At 38.9% G+C, this 22,504-nt stretch overlaps 1 protein-coding gene across 2 annotated transcripts in view; it reads left to right on the top strand.

Annotated features, from left to right (window-relative positions):
• CCDC50 (coiled-coil domain containing 50) overlaps positions 1-22,504 on the top strand; it is a 68,310-nt gene that overhangs the window by 34,150 nt on the left and 11,656 nt on the right. Inside the window, exons 4-9 of one of the 2 annotated variants that reach the window (XM_075202289.1) lie at positions 463-553; positions 7,575-7,671; positions 11,272-11,772; positions 12,724-12,839; positions 15,060-15,104; positions 15,729-15,827. In XM_075202289.1, coding sequence (XP_075058390.1) covers positions 463-553; positions 7,575-7,671; positions 11,272-11,772; positions 12,724-12,839; positions 15,060-15,104; positions 15,729-15,827 — 949 coding nt within the window. The remainder of the gene's footprint in view (positions 1-462; positions 554-7,574; positions 7,672-11,271; positions 11,773-12,723; positions 12,840-15,059; positions 15,105-15,728; positions 15,828-22,504) is intronic. The other variant, XM_075202290.1, reaches the window with a different exon arrangement.

The raw sequence follows: 22,504 nt of genomic DNA, 5'->3' as shown, positions 1-22,504 counted from the left end.
TAGAATGTAAGTTTAAATGTTAATTTTTTATTTTATATGGGGAAATAATAACAATTAAAATTTAACATTTTTGGCTGCTTTACTAAACTAGGTAATTGAGAGTGGCGTTGAAAAATTGGGTATCAAACTAAATACTTTAATGTTATCTGTGGCATTATAGAGGCAATAGAGACTGCAAATGAATACAGTACATTGTGATGGTCGGCCTGATAAGCCTATTTGCAGTATACATTAATTGTGCAGGATTGTACTGAACAACAGGTTCTCAATGAATATGTTTGCAACGGTGGTATCATGAAATTAAGCTTTTTGACTTTCAGTCTGCAGCAACTTTCACAGTGCTGTTTGCTGTTGGCAAATTCAAGGAATTTTGAGATGTGTGTTTAGTATATTCATTTTTTTTAATACTTAATGTTTTTAAGTCCTTTTTAAGTGGTTTGTTTGTTTTTTTTCTCTGTTCAGAGAACTTTTAGATTGTGAAATCGCTCAGGAAATTCAAGATAAGTTGGTGATTGAAGCAGAACTCAGACGCAGGCAGGAGGAAAAGGATGAGGTAAATGTACACACAGTTCTCAGAATTAACGTTACTATGGTGGTCTAGACTGACATAAAATAAGATACAAAAGGGTAATCTCAATGAGGAAGCAATATTTAGAATGAAAAAGGTTTTATGTAACCAGCAATTCTGGGAAATATAATGGACAGATCTGATTTATGACACAAATATATAATCCTAACTTGGTCAGGCACTTTTTACCTTAATAAGTACCTTATAAATTATGTACATATGATGTGACTCTGAGCTATACATACTTATATTTATTTTACAAAACCAGGTTGCGTATGATGGGGTGGCAGTTAAGCTAAAGCTCTTATATGGTAGGACTGTTGCAGTGTTAGAGTACACTGAACAGGGGAGGACTGGCAAATTTTAGCCTGGGGTGGTGGGGGCAAAACTCGACTCAGCAGCCTATTAGGAAAATTTTAAAGGAAAAAAATGCATGTGGCCCAAGCTAGCCCACTATGAGACTGGGCCAGGGGGGCAGATGCCCCCTGCCGCCCAGCCTAGAATACCCCTGCACTGATGGCTAGATTTACTAAAGGGCAGTTTGATGAAACCGACATTTTTTTAGTGGTTTTTCTGGCGGTTTTAGAAACCTCCATTAAAATCCCATAAAACCACAGTTTCACAAAGCACCTCTTTACAAATCGCCATCCCGATTTTTAACATTGTCAAAATACAAACAGCCAGGTTTACTAAGCTGCCGTTTGACAAACCTTTGAGAAAACCCCCAGGAAAAAAAAGGTGGTTATGAGAGGCGAGATTGCAACTGCTGCTGTTTGAGCAGTCTTGCCATTCAGAACATAAGAGGAGGCACCTTTTAACATATAAATTGGGGGGGGCAATCATTACTTACTAAGGTGCAAAAATATATAATTTTGTGGTGGCAAATTTTATTTTTCATTATATTAAGGAGGCAGTGTTATATTATGGGGGAAATATGAATATATAATTATATTAACTGGGCAATTCTATTTTATTGTTAAAGGGGTATAAAATTATTTTTAATGCACACATGTGGCACTACATAGTGCCCCCTAATATAATACAATACAATGATGTTGTTCCCTTAATATAATGAAAAATAAAATTTGCCCTATAAGTTAATTATACATTAATATTGCCCCTTATTCAATAAGTAATGATTGCCCCCATAATGTATGATGCCTCCTCTTATGTTTTGAATGGCAAGATAAGTTGTTTGAGTTATCAAGTCAATCAGAACCCAGTATAAAACGTCTTTTTTTTTTTTTTTTTCAGGCAGTTTTGACCACATCTCCGGCGGTTTAGATGTTTTCAATCCTCCTCACATCAACAGGCGTTTCATCACAGCCTTAATCCACCCTATAGCAAATTCGACATTTTGAAGCACTAAACCGCTGGCGATGTGTTTGAAACCACCTCCAAACACAAATTTTAGTAAATCTACCCCTGAGTCTTTTTTTTGCAAAGTAGTGAACACCACTTTTTCAATGTGAAAATATCAACACAAACATGGGAGGGCTGAGTATTTGAATGTTTTTAAGAAAACGTAAACCTGCCCAGATAAGTGAATCTGCTAGTGGAAATTTCCTGCCACACCCGGACTTTTAAAAATTTCCCAGTTTGATTCTTGTAACTGGCAACCATTAAATTGAAGCATCCTGCAGTCATGGCATTTTACAGCTGGTTTTCTGAGTGCTCATATTTCACTGTAATACAGCTTTGAAATAATAAGTCCTAAGACAAAATCCGTTCCTGGATTGTCACCAGTTGTAGGACAATCTCTTAATTGACCCAAACTGAAAGTGTATACTCAGCAATATAAAGTAATAAGATTTCACCACTTACCTAAATGTCTGTCAGTTATAGCAATTCTTCTCACTCTGGATAAAATAAATACATTTATGTAATAGGAGGTGCCAATCGTCCATTTGTTATCAATTACGTTACACAGCGAAAAGATACAGATTTTTTGTATTGCACTTGTGATCATCCTTTAATTCTCCAAAGTGATAAGGGCTTTATTTTATTTGTTTAATAAAGAGGATTACTAATTATGTTGAATTCATTATTTAAAGGTTCCAGTATGCCAATTGCTAAACTGGGCTCTCTGTCTCTGTGGCTGTCTCTGTGGCTGTCTCTAGCCCCCCCCGCCCCCGTCTCTGGCTGTCTCTCTCTCCCCCCTCCCCCCGTCTCTGGCTGTCTCTCTCTCCCCCCTCCCCCCGTCTCTTTCTGTCTCTCTCTTCCCCCCTGTCTCTGGCTGTGTCTCTCTCACTCCCCCCCCCCCTCCTCTCTGACTGTCTCTCTCACTCCCCCCCCCCTCCTCTCTGGCTGTCTCTCTCACTCCCCCCCCCACCCCCTCCTCTCTGGCTGTGTCTCTCTCTCCCCCCCCCTCCTCTCTGGCTGTGTCTCTCTCTCTCTCCCCCCCCCCCTCCTCTCTGGCTGTGTCTCTCTCTCTCTCCCCCCCCCCTCCTCTCTGGCTGTGTCTCTCTCTCTCTCCCCCCCTCCTCTCTGGCTGTGACTCTCTCTCCCCCCCCCCCTCCTCTCTGGCTGTGTCTCTCTCTCCCCCCCCCCCCTCCTCTCTGACTGTCTCTCTCACTCCCCCCCCCCTCCTCTCTGGCTGTCTCTCTCACTCCCCCCCCCACCCCCTCCTCTCTGGCTGTGTCTCTCTCTCCCCCCCCTCCTCTCTGGCTGTGTCTCTCTCTCTCTCCCCCCCCCCCCCTCCTCTCTGGCTGTGTCTCTCTCTCTCTCCCCCCCCCTCCTCTCTGGCTGTGTCTCTCTCTCTCTCCCCCCCTCCTCTCTGGCTGTGACTCTCTCTCCCCCCCCCCTCCTCTCTGGCTGTGTCTCTCTCTCCCCCCCCCTCCTCTCTGGCTGTCTCTCTCTCCCCCCCCCCCCTCCTCTCTGGCTGTGTCTCTCTCTCCCCCCCCCCCCTCTCTGGCTGTGTCTCTCTCTCTCCTCCCCCCCCTCTCTGGCTGTGTCTCTCTCTCTCTCTCTCTTCCCCCCCCCCTCTCTGGCTGTGTCTCTCTCTCTCTCTCTCTCCCCCCCCTCTCTGGCTGTCTCCCTCTCTCCCTCCCCCCCCCCCCCTCTCTGGCTGTCTCCCTCTCTCCCTCCCCCCCCCCCCCCTCTCTGGTTGTCTCTCTCTCTCCCCCCCCTCTCTGGCTGTGTCTCTCTCTCTCCCCCCCTTCCTCTCAGTACACCATCCCTGGGGTTCAGGCATTTCAAATGAAGAGGTCAGAACGCTACACAGACTGTTTATTCTTTTAATGGAAAGCGGGTTCTGATTTTGCAGACCTACTTTTTTTTTTTTTTTTTCTTATGGGTGCAAATTTAAATTGTGGGGTTTTTGTTTTTTTGGGGGTTTTGCTCCTGGAATTTGGCAACCCTGGTGATGATAAATCCTCTCTCAATTTGAAATACTTGAACGATTTCTGCTGTTCATTCAACAGTGAAACATTTTCCATCTTAATGATGATTGTGCTATTGGGTGGGGCTTATTTCTCCCATCACAAATGAAGTGAGCATGGTTTATATCATACTGGTCATGTTATGTGTTTTAAAGGTGATTTAAGTAATTTACTTTTTTTGCTTTTACACTCTTCAGTAATGCCTGGTCTATGTGAAATAATGAGACGTCTTCTGAATACATTTCTGTTATTTCAAAAGAATTAGGAAAATAACCTGATCTGTCATTGTAGTTATGGTGTGAGGGATTTGAAAAGTTACTTTCTCTTGTTTTCAAGATAACAATAATACTGTGTATGAGGATTATAGGTTATTTTATTTTCTACTTTACCATATATGCACTTTTTCACTGTATTTAACCAATTGTCAGTAGGGACAATTGGTTACATTAGGGACAGGTTGTGTCCTCTAATGCATCATGTGTTTCAGTTTTTATTCAGTCCCCGCTGAAGATGTTATGCCAGTTGTTTAATAATTTGTTAATGGCTATAGCTAGACACATACGTATCATAATTAAGCTAGCAATACATATGAAGATGAAGACTTGCACATTTGCTAAACATTCGGAACTGCAAATAATTTCGCCATACACATTAAAGTCAAATTGTACAGAGCCAGTCATTCAAATGATCAAACGTTGAGGGAGCCTAGGTAACGTATTGCGTAATGACCACACACATAAGCCAATGCATTAAACAGCAGACAGGATATTCTGCTTTGAATAACTATTACATTGAGGTCTCTTCTCTTTTTTTTTTATTTTTTTATTTTAAGACTTCACAATATTGTGGCATTGAAAAATAGTTAATAATTGTTTCTATTCTAACAATTTGCTGTAAAAGAAACATAACAAAAGCAACCTTAAAAACTATGTCTATTGTTTATATTCGTAGAATGTGTTACATTTACATGTGTTCTTTAGAAAGGTGGTTAGGAAGGATGGAATCCACTATTTGTTCTGCATAAAATGATCTCTTAGTTAAAGAAGACCTGTACATTCACTGGCAACTTACTGTGTATGTGTGTCTGGGCAATGCGCCATGTGTCTATAATTTCATTAGGATACTTACTACCTTGCAATTAAAAAATGATTTAATGGCCTGCTCACACAGCACCTGCTATTTTTTTCCTTCCGGTCAGACTATTACGTTTTATTCATCCTTTATTCGACTCTTACAATGCCTACTGCAACAACATTCCCTGAATGCGGGAACAGATTGACTTGTCGTTAGTGTTCAGCTGGCATCAGCACGAACACTAATGTTATTACTGAACACCGGTACATCTAATATGAACAGGTCATTTAAATGGGTGCAAGCTAACAAAGTCCACTTTCTGCTCATGCTAGATTTCTAAATGTTTAACAATTACTATATAATTCAAAGGTGGATTAGTAGTTAATTTATTGCTAGACGTGTATCTGTATATAAAGCTGTATTTAGTACACCACAATCATACAGCTCACAAGATATGTTGGGTAAGGATTTATATGGCTGCACAGAACAGTGTGTATGCAGTGTTTCACAGCAAATAAACAGAAACACCAAGTAACTATAATGACTGCTTTTCATAAATATTAGGTGATGATAATATTTCCTTGCTTTATAGAAATGGATACATTTTACAATGTAATGGTTCTGTTTTGGTTTAATTTGTTTTTTTGCTGGTTTGTTTCTCTTTAATTCTGATAAACGGTTCAGTAGTAAGACTTTTTTGTAGTTCATTAGTTATATTGAATATATAGTTTCCTTTGCCCACATAGAATCTCATTAGCTGTATAGGATGCACCTGAATAGCAAGAGTCACTGGAAATTATTTGAGTCTAATAATTTTAGATGATATATAGACTAGTAAGTTAGAGTTTATGTAGTCTCTGTGTCAGGCTGGTGACTTTTTTTTTTTTTTTTTTTTTTTTTTTTTTTTAAATGTTGACCTATTTTTAGTTTCTTTCTTTTATCTCCTTTTATTACATTCATTGTATGAACAGAAGTTTAAGTAGAGTGATTCATTATTCTAGTAGTTTTAAAAGAAATTATACTGTTATTGACAGGGAATCATATTTTACGTACAGAATTCCATCCTTTCTTCCTTCTGCCCATCCTCTCTCGTTTACACTATATGACTTACGTGTGTTAAATGTAAAAATAAGAAATAAAGAACTTTCTATGCAATGTGTCTGTACTCATTTGCATGCATCTACTTGTAGTAGTATTGCAACACTTTATTTGGATGCTGCTTGTTCCTTTTCAGTGCGTTTAAAGCCTGTCAATGCCCTTGAAAATGTATATTGAGCTCTATGAGAATGCATTGTGTCCATACGCACTAGGAATTTACACAAGCAGTTCAAGCTACATTGTACTTTATTTTTCCCACTCATTACAATGGTCCATTCATTTTAATGAGGCTGTGCTCTACATGAAGAAACCCCACTGGAAAAAATTACATTTTTTTTCCGGTATTACAGATTGAGAGGTGTGCTGTTATAAGACAGCTGGTATGCAATGTTCTCCCTAAAAGATGAAAAGTTGACAGATCTCCAGTTCTAACAAAAAAAAAAAGGAGTATACAGCCTTCTATATACCCACTAATTTTATTTAACAGAAGAAATCTTTCATATATACTCCATATTGAAAAATATTCGAATTACATAAAATTAATTTTATTCATGAATTTGTGATTTGAATATTTTTCAACATGGAGTATATATGAAAGATTTCTTCTGTTAAATAAAATTAGTGGGTATATAGAAGGCTGTGTGCTCCTTTCTTTCTTACATTAGCATATATTAATAGATTTTAGGTGTCTATTTAGGCAGCACCTGGTTATACACCCTGTTGTTGATATATTTTTTTTGCTGTGGTTTGAAGTGGGTGTGGCGCTAGAGTTCGTGTTTTCAGATCTCCAATTCTAAACAGGTAGTTTAAATATTTTCTTTTTACAGTGGTCCTATAAGTTGCTGATTTACTTTTTTCAAAATATTTAAAAAAAATCAATGTCTTCCTTCCATGTACATCCACAGGCAATGTCTTGTGTTTTATCCAATGTGACACCCAATTGTTGGTTGACTCTTTAACTATTTTGGATCAATACTACTTGGGCATCCCCTTTCCTTATTAAAGTACTGTACATGATGGCAGAATTTGAAAGCACAGTTTAGATCAGGCCTGACCAACCTGCGGCCCTCCAGATGTTGTGAAACTACAGGTCCCAGCATGCCCTTCCAGCTATCAACTGGTTGTCTAACAGCAAAGCATGCTGGGGCTTGTAGTTTCACAACACCTGGAGGGCCGCAGGTTGGACAGGCCTGGTTTAGATGGAGAAAGGACAAATGTTTGATAATGTCAGAAGAAAATTGCTCCTGAAGCCACGTGACACTTACAATTTTCATTACTTTACAACCATAGAAGTATATAAAAGTATTATATATTTTTTTAATCTAGAATGCATTCAGCTTCTAAACGTACTCTAATGTTAATTACTGTTCTACACTAGGCATGGCATGTCTAAAGGTATAATCTATTTCAAAGAATCAAAATGTTTATTTACGCCATTATTTTTACATTATTAGGACATTGCTCGAGTATTACAAGAGAGAGAAGAAAAAAGGAGAAAGAAGTATTCTTCATCACGGAGCCCCGAAGATCCTTATTATCTGGACCATGAAGGTAGAGTATTGCACAATGTAAAAATAAGATTGTTTCCATATCCAGCCATATGTCATAGCGATTATTGCGACAGAACACACTCTCATTTTTTCATGTACTTGTGATTGGGTCGAATCAAAATGATCATTTTGTTATACCACTTATTGTTTTATGTCCTATCACATGAGCTTACAATCTAAACAGCTAAGATAGTTGTCACGTGACATGTAAACCTGTCAAGTGACAGTAAACCATTAAAACTAGTCTTCCTTAATAATTTAAATAAATGATTTCCAACCAGTTTATCATAAGTGTATAATATTCAGAAAGAGAAAATAATCACATAACATTTGTGTGGTGTTTGTATGATTGTAAGGGGCAAATTCAATTCCCCATGTTGTTCTTTAGAGCAATGCGGACCGCGCATTATTATAGTTGCTACAGTAATTTTAACGCTGATTTTTGCTGTGAGCAAAAATCAGCTTTGAAATACCATAGTAACAGTAATTATGCGCAGCTATTACTGTAATAACGGTAATAGTACGCGGCCCGTGTTCTAAAGAACAACGCGGGGAATTGAATCTGCCCTTAAGACTGCTGTTCCATATAAAGTTATGCATCGAGTGTTAAGCAGTTGTATTTTTGTGCATCTGTACCCTTGTGTATTTATGTGAATAGGCCCATAGATTTGTTTGTTTCAAGGGGGTGACAATCATATTTGATGTTTGTGGCCTCAACTTTCTTTTGTGCTTGAGCAGACAAGTCACGTGTGGCACCTGTGTTTGGTGTTCGGTTGCTCAGTCCAAAAGTTCGTTTAATACTGTTACAGTAGATATATTAACGGTTTTATCTCAGACTGATTTTTATTACACAACTTAGGGGCTTAGAGGGGGTCTCAATGGGCCTGATGCTGAGTTGACTGCACATTACATGAATAAGTTGCACGCAATAATAGTGTATCTATGTGTATATGCTGGTATAGCTGTGTAAATGCATGTCTAGCGTGATGATATGATTTTAGGAGTATCATAATGCTTTTGATACACCAGTCCTCCTCATCATCTTGGCACTGAAGATTGGTTTTAATTGTATTTATATTTAACACACAAAAAGAACAAATAATAGTAAAAAACAAACAACAAACCTCCCCCGAAGCTACTTTCTCACGCTCTATATTTATTAGGATCTCACAGGGAGCGTTGTTGTCATGAGTGTCGCAGCTCCTTTCGGAGCAAGTCATCACTGTTATTTTAGTTTTTCCATATGGATTACCACGCAGGAAGAAAGAAGATGTTCCCCCAGGATATAGATGAGCAATAAACTATTGAACGAGGGTATATGAGGGAGTTTTTATTTTTAATAAAGTACTTTTTCAATGGTGTGAGATTATTTTACTGTATTTTTACAGGCACACTACAGGTCAGAGCATGCAGTGGATGCCAATTGCTCTTCTGCAATTTCCGGCATACTCTGGCAGCCATTGGTATGCTGATAATTGTAGTTCTACAACAATACCCAAACACTTCAGGCATGCCATCGCTTGCTTAATGCACCAGCAGGAAATACTGATTTAACTATTTCAGGGTTATTACTCCACCCACAGCCTCAGGAGTGTTTGCGAAGAGCCCTGGTGTTTCAAGGGGATGGGGGTCACATTTATTTTGAAGGCCTGATGCCCCTAGGGAATTCAACTCTGTGCCACTATGTGCACAGACTAGAAGCACTGGTGCTGGCAACTCTGTTTTCGGGGAGGGGATTTGTCTAGTTGTAAGGAGGCACAAGTGTGAGTAAGTTTGCTTTGGAGCATATTTATGCATTCCCTTGAGGGCATGCGCAGTGCAGATTTACATAATTTATGCTATGCAAACTGGCATAGGTTCAACTAGCCTCAGGCCAAATCAGTTTTGTTAATATATGTGTGCCTGTGGGTTTTCTCTTATGCACTATTGACTGCAATGCCTGCATCCACTTTCTCAGTGAAGTAACTCGCCACAGAGTAGGTATTTGGTGCAAGTGTTTCGCCTCATTTGTTGCAAAATATATGGCTCCCATTTTGGCCATTATTGTGAAGTAACAATCTAAAAGCGTTCAGCAAAAAACATAAAGCATTCAGGTATGCAAGGTAATACCTACAATTTTGCCCCATAACACTCCTCTCAGCTCACTTAAATAATACACTAAATGCATTTAGCCCCATGATTAACCAGAGAATGTGCTAATATATTCCTAGTAAAAACCTAGGGCCTGATTATTAAGGATCTTAAATTAAGAAGTCTCTTATTTAAGTCTCCTGGACAAAACCATGTTACAATGCAAGGGGTGCAAATGAGTGTTCTGTTTTGCACATAAGTTAAATACTGACTGTTTTTTCATGTAACACACAAATATCAACTTTAAATTTCAGTGTACAAATAATCTATCAAGTATTTGTGTGCTACATGAAAAAACAGTCAGTATTTAACTTATGTGCAAAACAGAAGACTAATTTGCACCCCTTGCATTGTAACATGGTTTTGTCCAGGAGACTTAAATAAGAGACTTCTTAATTTAAGATCCTTAATGAATCAGGCCCCTAGTATACCAAATAACTTATTTTTATTTCTAATCCTACTTATAAGAAACAACAGTGTTGATGAAGCTTGTATCCGTAAAGTAACAAAGCAAATGTTAACTAAAACTATTGTGATGCATTTATAAAAGGTGTTATAGATCTAGCAACTTATCTAAACTGCCCTCGATAAAGCAAATCTGGTTGCCATGTCACCATTAACGTTTGTTTTGTAAAATCCCACCGTGAGTAGTGAAGGAAAACATCAGGTCCAGAAAACAATATGTTCTTAATAAATGTTATATCTTGGTATATGTAGAAAAGGGTTATACATGTCAAACTTGAAATAAATAAACAGTACATCTAAACACTTTTTTAATAATGTCCCCCCATTTAGATAATTTTTTTAATTAATATTATTAACTCTTCTGTTCATATATTAAAGGCTAAATCCACTGAAATATTTTAGATTTGTGGGAGTTATGCAACGTAAGTTAAAATAGAAAATATAACTTCACTGCTTTTGGAGTGATATGCCAATTCAATGGTTCCCTACTGGTTCCTGTAAGGAAGGTCCATTACAGGCATAATGTTGATGCCCCTCCACAGTGATCTTATCACTGCTGTATGTGGGCAATCACTAAACACATGCAAGATTTGTGGGTGTAATTAACTTTTAAATCCATATACTGTGCTTTTTTATTTTTCATTTTATTCGCAGCAATGTTACTGGACTCCAAGATAATAATGGTTAAATGTTTAACAGAGAAGCTGATAAGTTCTAAAATGTTTTTCAATACCATAAAGCAACAGTAAAATAACAAAAATGGAGACTGATTTTATTATCTGTGGGATAAGAATTAAAACGTAAATGTATACACATTGGACATGTCCCTAAATTCTGATTCCTGATTGTTTCTCATTTATTCCTGCGAGTGCAACATTTTAAAACAAAGACATCACATCCATTTAATTTTGTTACCTACCTGAGAATTCCTTTTGGGAGAAAACTGTAGTGTGTTATAATGTATATAACCTAATTGCTTTTTTTATGGCATTCCTTCTTTGATTAGGCCACCGTAGGGATAGACATAAGGAACAAATGTCGGAAAATGATAGGCACCGTAGGCATGAAAGGCCTGCGAGAAACAGAAAGGAAAGAGGTGTTCCTAAATCTGAGCATTCTTCCCACTACGATGATAGGAAACGTGGACGATCGGCAGAACCCCGCTCCGTTTCCAGAGATGATAATTCTGACTTTCATAGAGATGAAAATCCTATTGCTAGGACATCTACGAAAAGAGACAAACCTCAAAGGCCACCACCACCCAGGACAAGTAGACATGAGGGTCTGGGTAAACAGAATACAAATGGAGAACACTCCAGTGAAAATTTACCTAGAGGGAGAAGGTCTCAAAGTCATGACCTGGGCTCAAAAAATTCTGGTATTCCAGACAATCAGGACAGTTCTAATTCAAGGGCTAATAAAAGAGGTGCTAGGGTTGAGTATGAGGATGAAAGGCGCAGGCGGAGATCACCTTCTCCACAAGATGAAAGACTATACAGAGACCCAGGTATAACTGAACTACGGTTTATGGCGGTGGTGGTGCTGGTGGTGGTTTACGTAGTGACATCTTTTGTGAATCCTTTCTCTCCAATCAGTGTTCCTTTCAGATTGATACATGTGGCAGAGTATAGTGTGACCATCTTTATTTGAAATGTAATTAATTGAAGCCTTTATAATTTTTCTGACCTCCGTCTCTTCTCTTTTCCTGTTGTAATAATCTCTCTTAAGACAAATGTTTTGCCCTTTACCATACTGTTATGCATTCACTAAATAAGTGCACTGAGGACATTGTATAATATTGAGTGCTTCATCTGGAAATGACCTTTTCTCCCCAATATGGCAACTGTTTGGCAGCACTAGAGCCAATATATGCCTTGAGTTCTGGCCCAGTTGTTCTGTAATTCTTGCACACATTGTGGATAAAGGTAGAAGTATAAAAACAAATTTATCCAGCCTTTAGAAAATCTAGTGTGTATTTCAATCTTAAATCTTTCCGTAGTTTAAAATAGTCTGAAGATATAATGAAGAATATAACTGTTACAGTTCACATACTAACAGTGAGCAAGGTACCTCTTGCAACTGTCCTGTCTAGTCAAGGACTGCATGCAGTCAGTCAATTCTGGCTTTAATATATTGATATGAAGAGATGTATAGAATTACAATTTGTCTTAATCTGGGTATAAATCATTTATACCCAGATTACATTTGGAAACAGAGTTGACCTTGATACCTCTGAGAAACATTGTAATGTTGATCATATTTCTCAATTGTTATAGTTGTTTTGAATATTATGTTAAAATGAAGTTGTATCACTCTGGAGGAATTTACTGTTGCTCCACATGGTATTGGGTAAAATACGTGTCTTTTAGATATAGTGAAAATTCTGTTGGTGTTTTTTTGTTGGTTTTTTTTTTTTGTTTTGTTTTGGTTTGTAATTATTTATCCTTGTGATTCTTAGGTCATCGCTCAAAAGGACCCAAAGAAGCCTCTCAAACTAAACTCACAGCGGGTGCTAGAACTCGGGAGAAATATGATGCAGAAATTGCTAGAAGACTTCAGGAAAAAGAGCTGAGGGTGAAGTGAACATTTGAAATAATTATGTGGAAATATTACACTTTGCTTAAATACAATTGAATTTCTTAAGTTATAAAGCTGTCACCTGTATCTTTTACAGTAACACACTGCTGTCTAACATTTGCATTGTGAGAGCCAGTTATGTTGGTGACTAGTGGTCAAGAAAGCTGTGGGCCCAAAGTAGTGACTACTAGGCATACATATGCTGCATTGCAGTTATTTCAGATGAGTACCAGCATGGTAACAAGTGCAGGAATCTATACTCCTTACACTGCAGCCGTGTATATTTCATGTGTGTCCAGTTTTAAATGACTGTCTTTGCAGTCCTAATTGAAGCTTCAGTCTTTTGTTTACATTATAGTTTTTAGCGCACACACAGATGGTTAAGTTATACCAGTGAGTAAAGTACAAGGACTTCTATTTAGAAATTCTTCAGTAAATATACTTGTTGGATCAATATTCACTCATTAACTGCCACATACTTCATGGAATGGCATTTTTTATATAGAAGACTATCATTGCTTCTAGAATGTGATGCACGTATTGTGTGCTTTGCACAGAAAATTATGCCAGCAGATAGCATAAATATTACAGATAAAGATACTAAAGTGTTTGGTCCTGGAGTAATTAGCATGCAGCGCCACACAAAGAAACACGTATTTCTCGACAAACGGGCATTTTCAGGAAAATGTACAGCACAACATGTTTAAGAACTTTTAAAGGTATAATACTTTTTCTACTTTCTTTTCATTTCTTTTTTTAACTTATTGACATGATTTAGACACACAATATAAATAGTGTTCTAGTCTAACCAATTAAATTATAAAAAAAAAATACCCCTTCTTTAGGCACTAAACATGGCCTCTTGTGTATTAACAAATCTAATAAATGGATGGGTGCTTTTAAACTTTGCTCTTCCTTTCCCTATAAGCCTACCTCTCACCCACCAAAAAATAGGGGTTGTAGAAGTTGCAATTGCATTTGATACCAGTGAAGAACAGGGAGGAAGGGGTGCGGGCAGTGGCCTCACATACAACACTTTCTTACCTGTTTCACACATGCATTGTTCTTATTCTGCTGTTAGGTTGGAGAGCAGAGTGCAATGCCGCAATTCCAGCGTATGATGTGACTGAGGCTGCATTTTATTCTGGGCACTGGAGAGGTTGCCACCGGATGAGGACCTCTAGCTCTGCCACTGGCACAAACAGATGTTATTCATATAAACATAAGCCACTGTTCCAAGCATAAAGGGACTTTCCACCTTCTAATAACATTTGTTTTTGTTAGCTTGCACATGCACTACTGAAACTTTTACTAAAAATATTGCTTTATATCCCTGACTTTCTACAGTGAATTTCCACCCTATATTTTATTATTTATATCATCATTTGTTTCCATCTGCTTCAGATATGACACAGTTCTACGCTCTGCACTTATATCTTTGTGTCATATCCATAGGATACAAAAATGAACAAAACTGCCTGATATAAGTACATGGCTGAAAAATACAGAAGAAAGCAATAAATATATATTTATAATCTGCGGCTATTTATATAGCACCACTAATTCCGCAGCACTGTAGAGAGAATTCAATCGCATAAGTCCCTGGCCAATTGAAGCTTACAGGCTAAATTCCCTAACATGCACACACAAAGACAGAGATAAACTAAGGTCAATTTAATGGCCATTTAACCTACTAGTATGTTTTTGGCACGTGGGAGGAAACCCACGCAAACACGGGAAGAACATACAAACTCCACACAGATAAGGCCATGGTCAGGAATTGGACTCATGACCCCAGTGCTGTGAGGCAGAAGTGCTAACCACTAAGCCACTGTGCTATATTTAGCAAAATGAAAGAATTGCCATAAACAAACCAATAAATAGAGACCTTCTAAAGGTGGAAAAGCTCTTTCGTGATTTGATTTTATATTTTGCATAATCTAAAATATGCCCCCCAAAGGTTACACAGGACCTCTTGTTGTCAAATACTCGGGTCACTTAGTCGATGATTGTTCTGCTTTCTTGACGTCAGTCAGGAGAATCAATGCTTTGTTTTTTCAGTTATGTTCTTGCAATCCAATTTACTGGTTAATTAAATCTTGGATGACGGAAAGGGAATAATATCATCTATATTGTTTTTAATTGCTTTTAGTGCATTTTTATTTTGATCTTGAACCAATTTTATGAGACTAGCTTTTCTTTATCTTTCTCCTCCAGGTGAGCAGTGTGGATATAAGAGCAGCACAAATGGCCCAAGATGAGGTGGGTGTGGTTAGATTATAAGTGACCAGACTGGAAATACAGAAATGCACCGTAATGTGATCTGCATAATGTGATTAGTGATGACAGACATCCATATTACAGTGCAATGTGTGAAGCAGACTAGTGATGTGCTCTATAGTATATTTGCCACTGTCTCTTCCTTATTAAGAGAACACCACATATTTGGGTGGTTGGGGGGGGGGGGGGGTGTGATTATATTCCCTAATTGGTAACACTGTGAAATGACTTGCAGTTTCTTGATAAATTTTCTGTTTTTCTTGTGGTGAAAAATTGCAAATATTAATATTGCATCAAATTATGTACTGACGATTTCTGTTGACATATAACAATCAGTTTTGTTAAAAAAAATTGTCTCTGCTCTCGCACCCCCTCTCTTCCTTATTCTCTATAATAGAATTTGGCAGGCAGCTTCAAGTACTGATACTTTATTGCAGAAACTTTGCAGCCACCCTGTATATAAAAACAAATTACTACGCCTTGCGGTGGCCCATGCCTTTTCATTTTTTGAACTTTTAATATAGTTATATAGAAAACTACTTTATTATTTCCATTCATATATTACTGTAGTACATTTTTTGAACTGTTAAAATAATTGTGGTTTAGGAAATAGCACGCTGGTTAATGGAAAGAGAGGAAAAATCACATAAGAAGTCTAAAGGGCGTGATAAGATGTCAGATAGCAGGAGAACAGAAGAGTTGGAGGTGAGTGTGAAATAAAATCACTGTTCCTTTTCACCAATCGTATTTTTAAGATTATTGAGAAACAATTGAATTAATCATTTTCTGTCTAAATTGTTAATGTGTAAAAAAATTAAAATAAATAATATATCTTACTTGGTAAGGTCACTATATTCAGATGTTTTTATCCGTAAACTCGACACGTAATCCACAGGCATGTATTCTTGGGGAATTAAATTTGGGACAAACTATTTAATTTTTTTTTAAATCATAAAGCAACCATATTTATTTAGACATGCAGAATTACCTGCCCTCAATCTACTCATAAAAAAAATACATTTAGACGATCCATTTAGTTGGAAGAAGATCCAGCATCATCAACATCTGTTGAGAACTACTGGAAAATATGGGCAGGATGATCTGTGTTCTGTGTGTGATTTTATCAGCTGACTGTACTAACTGTTCCACACAAGAACTGGATGTCTAGTCAAGCTGGTTGGATGTAAATCTGGGTGCTCAGGTCAAATGACTAGTCCTCTATATGGACTTCGTATGGTTTATCAGTCGATTAATTGATTAATTATTGTTTTGTCATAATAAGATTAAGTATTGAAGTAACACTTTTTTATGATGCTGTTTTTGTAAATGTCACCTTCTTGCTTTATAAATAACCCACTGACTTGGATTATATATAAGGCATGACAGGTAATGCTACTTTAGAGATATCTGACTGTTTCACACTGCTTAGTGGACTTTGATGGCCAGGAGCTTCAACCATGCTTATCTTTTTTACATAAAGCCCCTCACGTCCAAGTTAGTAGAACTGCTGGACCCATGCTATTATGGAAATGTTTCCCACCGCATCAGTAGCTGCCTTATCCTACCATGGGAGTTTTGATTGAGAGCTTTACTGTGGAATTATGTCAATAATAACTGTTTGTGACAGAATGGACCGCCTATGCCACCTGGTCTGTTGTTGCTGGGAACCAGCTGGGCTTACTTTGCCACCGTTCCCTTTCGTTATCCAAAAAGCTCCCTCTTGCCGCAGTAGGAGGGGCTTATAATGCTTTCACCACTGGACTCCTTACCGGCATCCAGTACCAGGTTTCGTCTGGGTCACTGACACTGCAAGTGTACCTTATTGCTGATGTACTTGGGCTGGTAACTCCAGACCTCTTACTATGGATCCGGGTTGCTGTGAATGGATCCCCCCTGGCCTATCACACTAACCAGGCCTGCATGGGTAGCAGGCAGAGTGGTGGTACTGGAAAAGATTGGGTCCAAACCTCAGAGACAGCCGGAGAACGGATTAGATTTAGGGTCTAATCTGTAGATCACAGGAACACAGCGATATTGAAGATGTTTCCAAGCAGGTCTTTGAAGCAAGATCTTTATTTGCTCTCACAGATTAGAGGTATCAGTGATCAAGTCAGATGTTGAACTCAGAAGAACACTTACATGCTCACAGAGCTCATCTTTTATACAGTTCAGAAATAGTCTATTTTTAGCATCAGGATGTAACCCCGCTTACCAAGACATTGATTTACATACATTGCAAAGCCACTAATGTTTATACTTAGCTCTGAAATTCTTAAAAACCTTGCTGTGATATCCTGCATCTTTGTTTGAGATGCAGGAAATGTAGCAGCACGTTTTAAATTAAACCTTCCTGTCTCCAAGTTAAACCTCACACATCAAAAGGCCTGATTAGCATGTGGCCTTTCATCAGACCATTCGGAATACATAGTCACACAGAACAACAAAGGGACCCACAACAAGCCACTTCCCCCAAATCACAATACACCAAAGGCTTGGTAAACACAGGCTCATTGTATCAGATATATACATCAGAAATATTCATTTCCTATAGCAAGTTTAGACAAGAGACGAATTTCTTCCCCTGGTCTCAGAAATAATGATTTCCTATCTTACAATATAAACAATATCAAAAATAAGTGCAAATGCAATTACATAAATAAGTGCCCTGCACTATTTGCTTTAAATAAGTTATTGCCAAAAGTTATTTAATAGTGATCCAGTCACACTGTTAGAATAGCTTTTATGGGTTTTGTTCCAATCATTTTTCAGTGACTGTCTTCTACAATAAAGATCACATTCTCAAAACTCTGATGTTTCTCTTTTATTACCTTCAGCAATTCCCAGCCTCATATTTCAAGCTGTCTTTAGAAGTTGCACTTGTGGGAGACCCTCCTGCCTCACGCACACAAAGGGAAATCTTGCCCAAAGGCACAGACTGGCAGGGAGAGAATGGGTGTTCCCTTTGGAAGACCGAGGGATTTAGGGGAGGTTCTAGACATTATACCAACCTCCCATAGGATTATAATAAGAAAACTAATGAAAGTTATTGAAAATTGCTTGGAAAAGAGTGCATAAACAAATAGTAATTTCTACAGAACATCCATTTTCTCTTCTTGCTCGTCACCGCTTTGGCAGGAAAGACTTTGGACCATCAACCAAACTCAGAAGAAAAAGTGGAATCTTTCTTTTTATGCTATAGGACATGCTGAAATTGTTCCAGGTGTATATATCTCAAACCTGCTCTGTTTTCAGCCACACAGGGTCATTTACATGATTTATTATTTTTGTGATACGTAATGTTATCACTTTATAAATAAATAATGATAATCATTTACAAACTGCTAAACCGCACATTATTTTGTGCGGAATAGCTTGAATTTACAGGCCAAGATGAGATGGTGCAGAAGTTTGCACCATCTGATGGGAGGAGCTGTATGAATCTGGGATGTTCTTTGTGTAATATATATTAAGAGTAAGAGCGCACCGACTTTTACACCTACGTGAAAAACAAGATTTTTCTTCTTCACTCCTACATGGCAGCTTTTATTATGGATTTAGCTAGAGTGGAGACAGGAAAAACAAAAACGTTTCCTCAGAGAGATAGTATATAAGTCAGCTCCTCCTCTTCCTCCCATGTCTTTTGAGTCCTTCCCAAGCTATCTTCTGAATCCTATAAAAAAAGGTGGATAAAAGTCAATCTAATTTAAAAAGACTAGAATGGATGTGTACGCTCAGAAGTGGTGCTTAACTCTAAAACTAGGTACACCCTACAGAAAATTTCTCCTGATGCGATATCTGTAATGCTTTTACCAACAACTGAAAGTTCCAATCAGGCTGATTTCATGTGTACATACTTACACCATTTACCTTCAGATATGTGCTCTCCATCTGTCATAACTATTTGCTGAAAACATTGCGACTGTAAGCTCTATGGAGATCTGCCTATACTGTTGGTCACAAGTGCATATACGCTTCAGAATTTGCCCAACATGGTTCCATCATTTATAGAGATTTTTAGCCCGGTTATAGAATGAAATGATACAATGTGTTTTGGGGCGATATAACATGATCGTGTGAAGCATACGCACTAATGTTATATCGGACCTAACAGTCATTTATTGTGTGATTGGCACGATAATCGGTTGAAAAACCTGTAGTGTAGATGTATCTAATATGTCTGTCAGAACACCTATTCCTTTAGAAAATAGGGATCCTTTTATGGACTGGAAAGCAGAAGGTTAATTGAAAAAGATGCATGCTGCATCTGGAACTATGTAAAAATCAGAAGTATCTATGGCCTGAGTAGCCAGAGCTTTTTAAGGTTATGGGGAGAAAATTTCAACATATCCAGGGATAAGTGAACTGGCAAAATGTAATAAAAAGTTTGTAAATTATGCAAACGGGTATAGAGTTTCTCTGTGAGGCATCTCCGGATACTATTGTTTTTTCTCCAAGATCTATGGCATCAGCAGCAGTTGCAAGGAGGGCTTTATGATTATGTCCTCGGACAGTGAATACCTGGTCAAAGAATAGTTTGGATATTCTTCCATTTGAAGGAGTTCTCAATTAGATACTATGATACATAAGTTGTCTTGTTGGAAACCAAACAGATTGCCACAAGATCGTAAGCCTATACATTTTCTGTCTTCATTTCCTCTGCAGCAGTTCACGGAGGCAAGACGTTATAAGCCAGGAAGACCATATTTCAGACAAAATTTCTATACTGTGCCTAGACAGTCTTTTTGGCCATTCAGACCTAAAGATGGAAGAACAAATCAAAGGTTTAACATTTCCTGCACCAATTAAAGGAAAAACATCTAAGAATATACTCTGACAACAGAACTCTGCTGGCCTTCGTAAATTGCCAGAGAGGAACCAGAAGCAGGGCAGTGATAGCAGACATAACAAGAATTATGCTTTGGGCAGAAAAGAATGTAAAAGCTCTGTCAGCATTACATGTAGCAGGCAAGCAGAACATACTAGCCAATTATCTTGGCTGTACACTAATTCTTCCAGAGGAGTGGAGTCTAAATCAGAAAGTATTCCAGATACTAATAAACAAGATCAGGCTTTCACGGTAGACATAATGACAACAAATCTCAGTGCCAAAGTACCCAGATTCTAGTCTCAACACAGGGCTCCAGAAAGGAATATATGATCTATCACTTCCATGGATGTTCCAGTTGGGGTACACCTTCCCCCCATTTTCTCTTTCATACCAGATGAGGGACACTGCTCACCTTGGGGTATAGAGGGTGCTGTGGGAGTAATGGCACTAAAAAACTTGTCTAGCCTGCCACCCTCCCCTCTATGCCCCCTCCGCAGGAAGAGCTCAGTTTTCTTTCTTAGTGCCTACGGAGTAGGACACTTTTAGTCTAGTCTATTTTTTTTATGTGTTTTTTTTATAAATGGCTAGGATTTCTCTGCAGCAATGTTTTTTGTTGATTTTATGCAGGCCAGCAAAGAGTTAAGTGGGTGTAGTTAGGTAATTAACTTACCTGTTTTTTTTCCAGGGCTCTGGCAAGCTTATCAGCCATTTCCCACCCTGCCTGCAGGACACTTGGATACATCCCTGGGGATTGAGAACCAGTAGATATAGAGTGGCTTTACAGTTTTTTTTTAATATCTTTTTCAGTGTTTGTGTGTTTTCTATCTGCTGTGCATCCTGTGGGGGTACATTACAGAACACTTCTGGTTCTAGTCTTTGCTGAAGCACTGTATTATTGTGTATTTCTATAGTGTTACAGTTTGCCATATACTGCACAGTTCTTCTTTGTTATAAGATAGTTCTACTGTGTGTCTCTCATTTACCTTTCTGTTTTGCAATATGTCAAAAAGAGGGACTGGGGCCAAATCCAAGGCTGTCTCTGTAATGTACTACACCTGTACTAGGTGTGAGTCCAAATTGCCTGGTGGATGGTCAGACCAGGGGGGGCCTGTGCACGGTATGCGTGGCCGAGGACCTTGGCAGGTGCTCGTCTGCGGGTGCGGCAGACATAGTGGAACCAGCCTGGGCCAAGGAGCTGGCACGGTCTATTGCCGAATTAAGGAGAGAGAACCCATGCCTGGGGACGGTAGGTGCTGATACCTTTCCTCTTCTCCGGGTACGCAGTCCTCAGAACCCATTCCTTCAGGACAGGCGTCTCAGTTGCTGCAGGGTGGACAAGGAGTTTCCCAGAAGCCTGTTTGGAACAGTCTGTGCAGGGGTTGACCAGAGTGTCTTATTCCCTTGAAAAATTGTTTCATTCAGGTATGGCAGGTGGATGGCGTAAACACTTGGGTCTGCCTATTGCCCTGGAGTTAGTAGATTCGGACACAAATCCATCCGAATTGAGAGCTGGTGATGTTCTAGAGGATTCTTACTATGATGACTTGCCCACAGGTTAGGAGGATATGTCCAATAAATAGGGCATTAAGGACCTTATCAAGGCAGTGCGAAAGGTTCTTAACATATTGGATGGGAAACAATCTGTATCACAGACGTCCATAAAAGGGCAAAGAAAAGATATGTTTTCTTCCCTCCATCTGGACAACTGTTGGAAATTTGGGACAAGGCCAGACTTAAGCCTGATAATTTTCAGATTCCTAGACGATACAAACTTTTCTACCCCTTTCCAGATTCGGAGATAGGATCATGGGAGACTCATCCCAGTATCGATGCTCCTATTGCACACTTGGCGAAGTCTACTGTTTTTCCGTTGCTGAATACAGCGTTGCGTAAAGACGGTACTGACAAAAAGTGTGATACGGTTTTGAATTAGATTTATTTAACGTCTGGGGTGTCCCTGCGCCCAGTGATGGCAGCTGCTTGGTTTATTAAAGCTGTTGAAAAATGGGTCACTACCCTTCATGGAGGAATTTAATCTGGTGTGGCTAGAACTGAGTTGGCTCCTCTAGAAGAGCATATTAAAGATGCTGCTGAGTTTTTAGGGGATGCAGCTCTGGATGTGGGTCATGGGTTGTCAAACCTCTTCCTTAGCAGTGGCAGCTAGGTGTACATTGTGGTTAAGATCTTGGGAGGTGGATGCTTATTCCAAGAGAGCTTTGGAATCTGTCCCATATGACGGAGCAGCTTTGTTTGGTTCTCCCTTGGACAAATTTATCGCTCAGGCTACAGATGGGAAGAGTGCTCTTCTTCTGGTAGCTGCCCCAAATGCAAAAGGGAGGCGTTTTCGCTCCTTTCGGTTTGTCGGTTGTTCTAGAGGTGGTTTTTCCAGAAGCCAGGCCCTAGTTACAAGGGGAGGTGGGCAAAGAGGCAGACAGGCCGGGACAGGACATCGCCATGCTTCTAAACCAACAGACAAACAAGCAACATGACTTCCTGCATCCTCCACCGGAGGATTGAGGAGTAGGTGCTTCGGTGGTGGGAGCTCTATTACTGC

This window comes from Mixophyes fleayi, chromosome 3, assembly GCF_038048845.1.
Source record: "Mixophyes fleayi isolate aMixFle1 chromosome 3, aMixFle1.hap1, whole genome shotgun sequence".
NCBI classification, from domain to species: domain Eukaryota; kingdom Metazoa; phylum Chordata; class Amphibia; order Anura; family Limnodynastidae; genus Mixophyes; species Mixophyes fleayi.
Note: the sequence above shows the minus strand (reverse complement) of the source record. Positions and strands in the feature narration are given on the sequence as shown.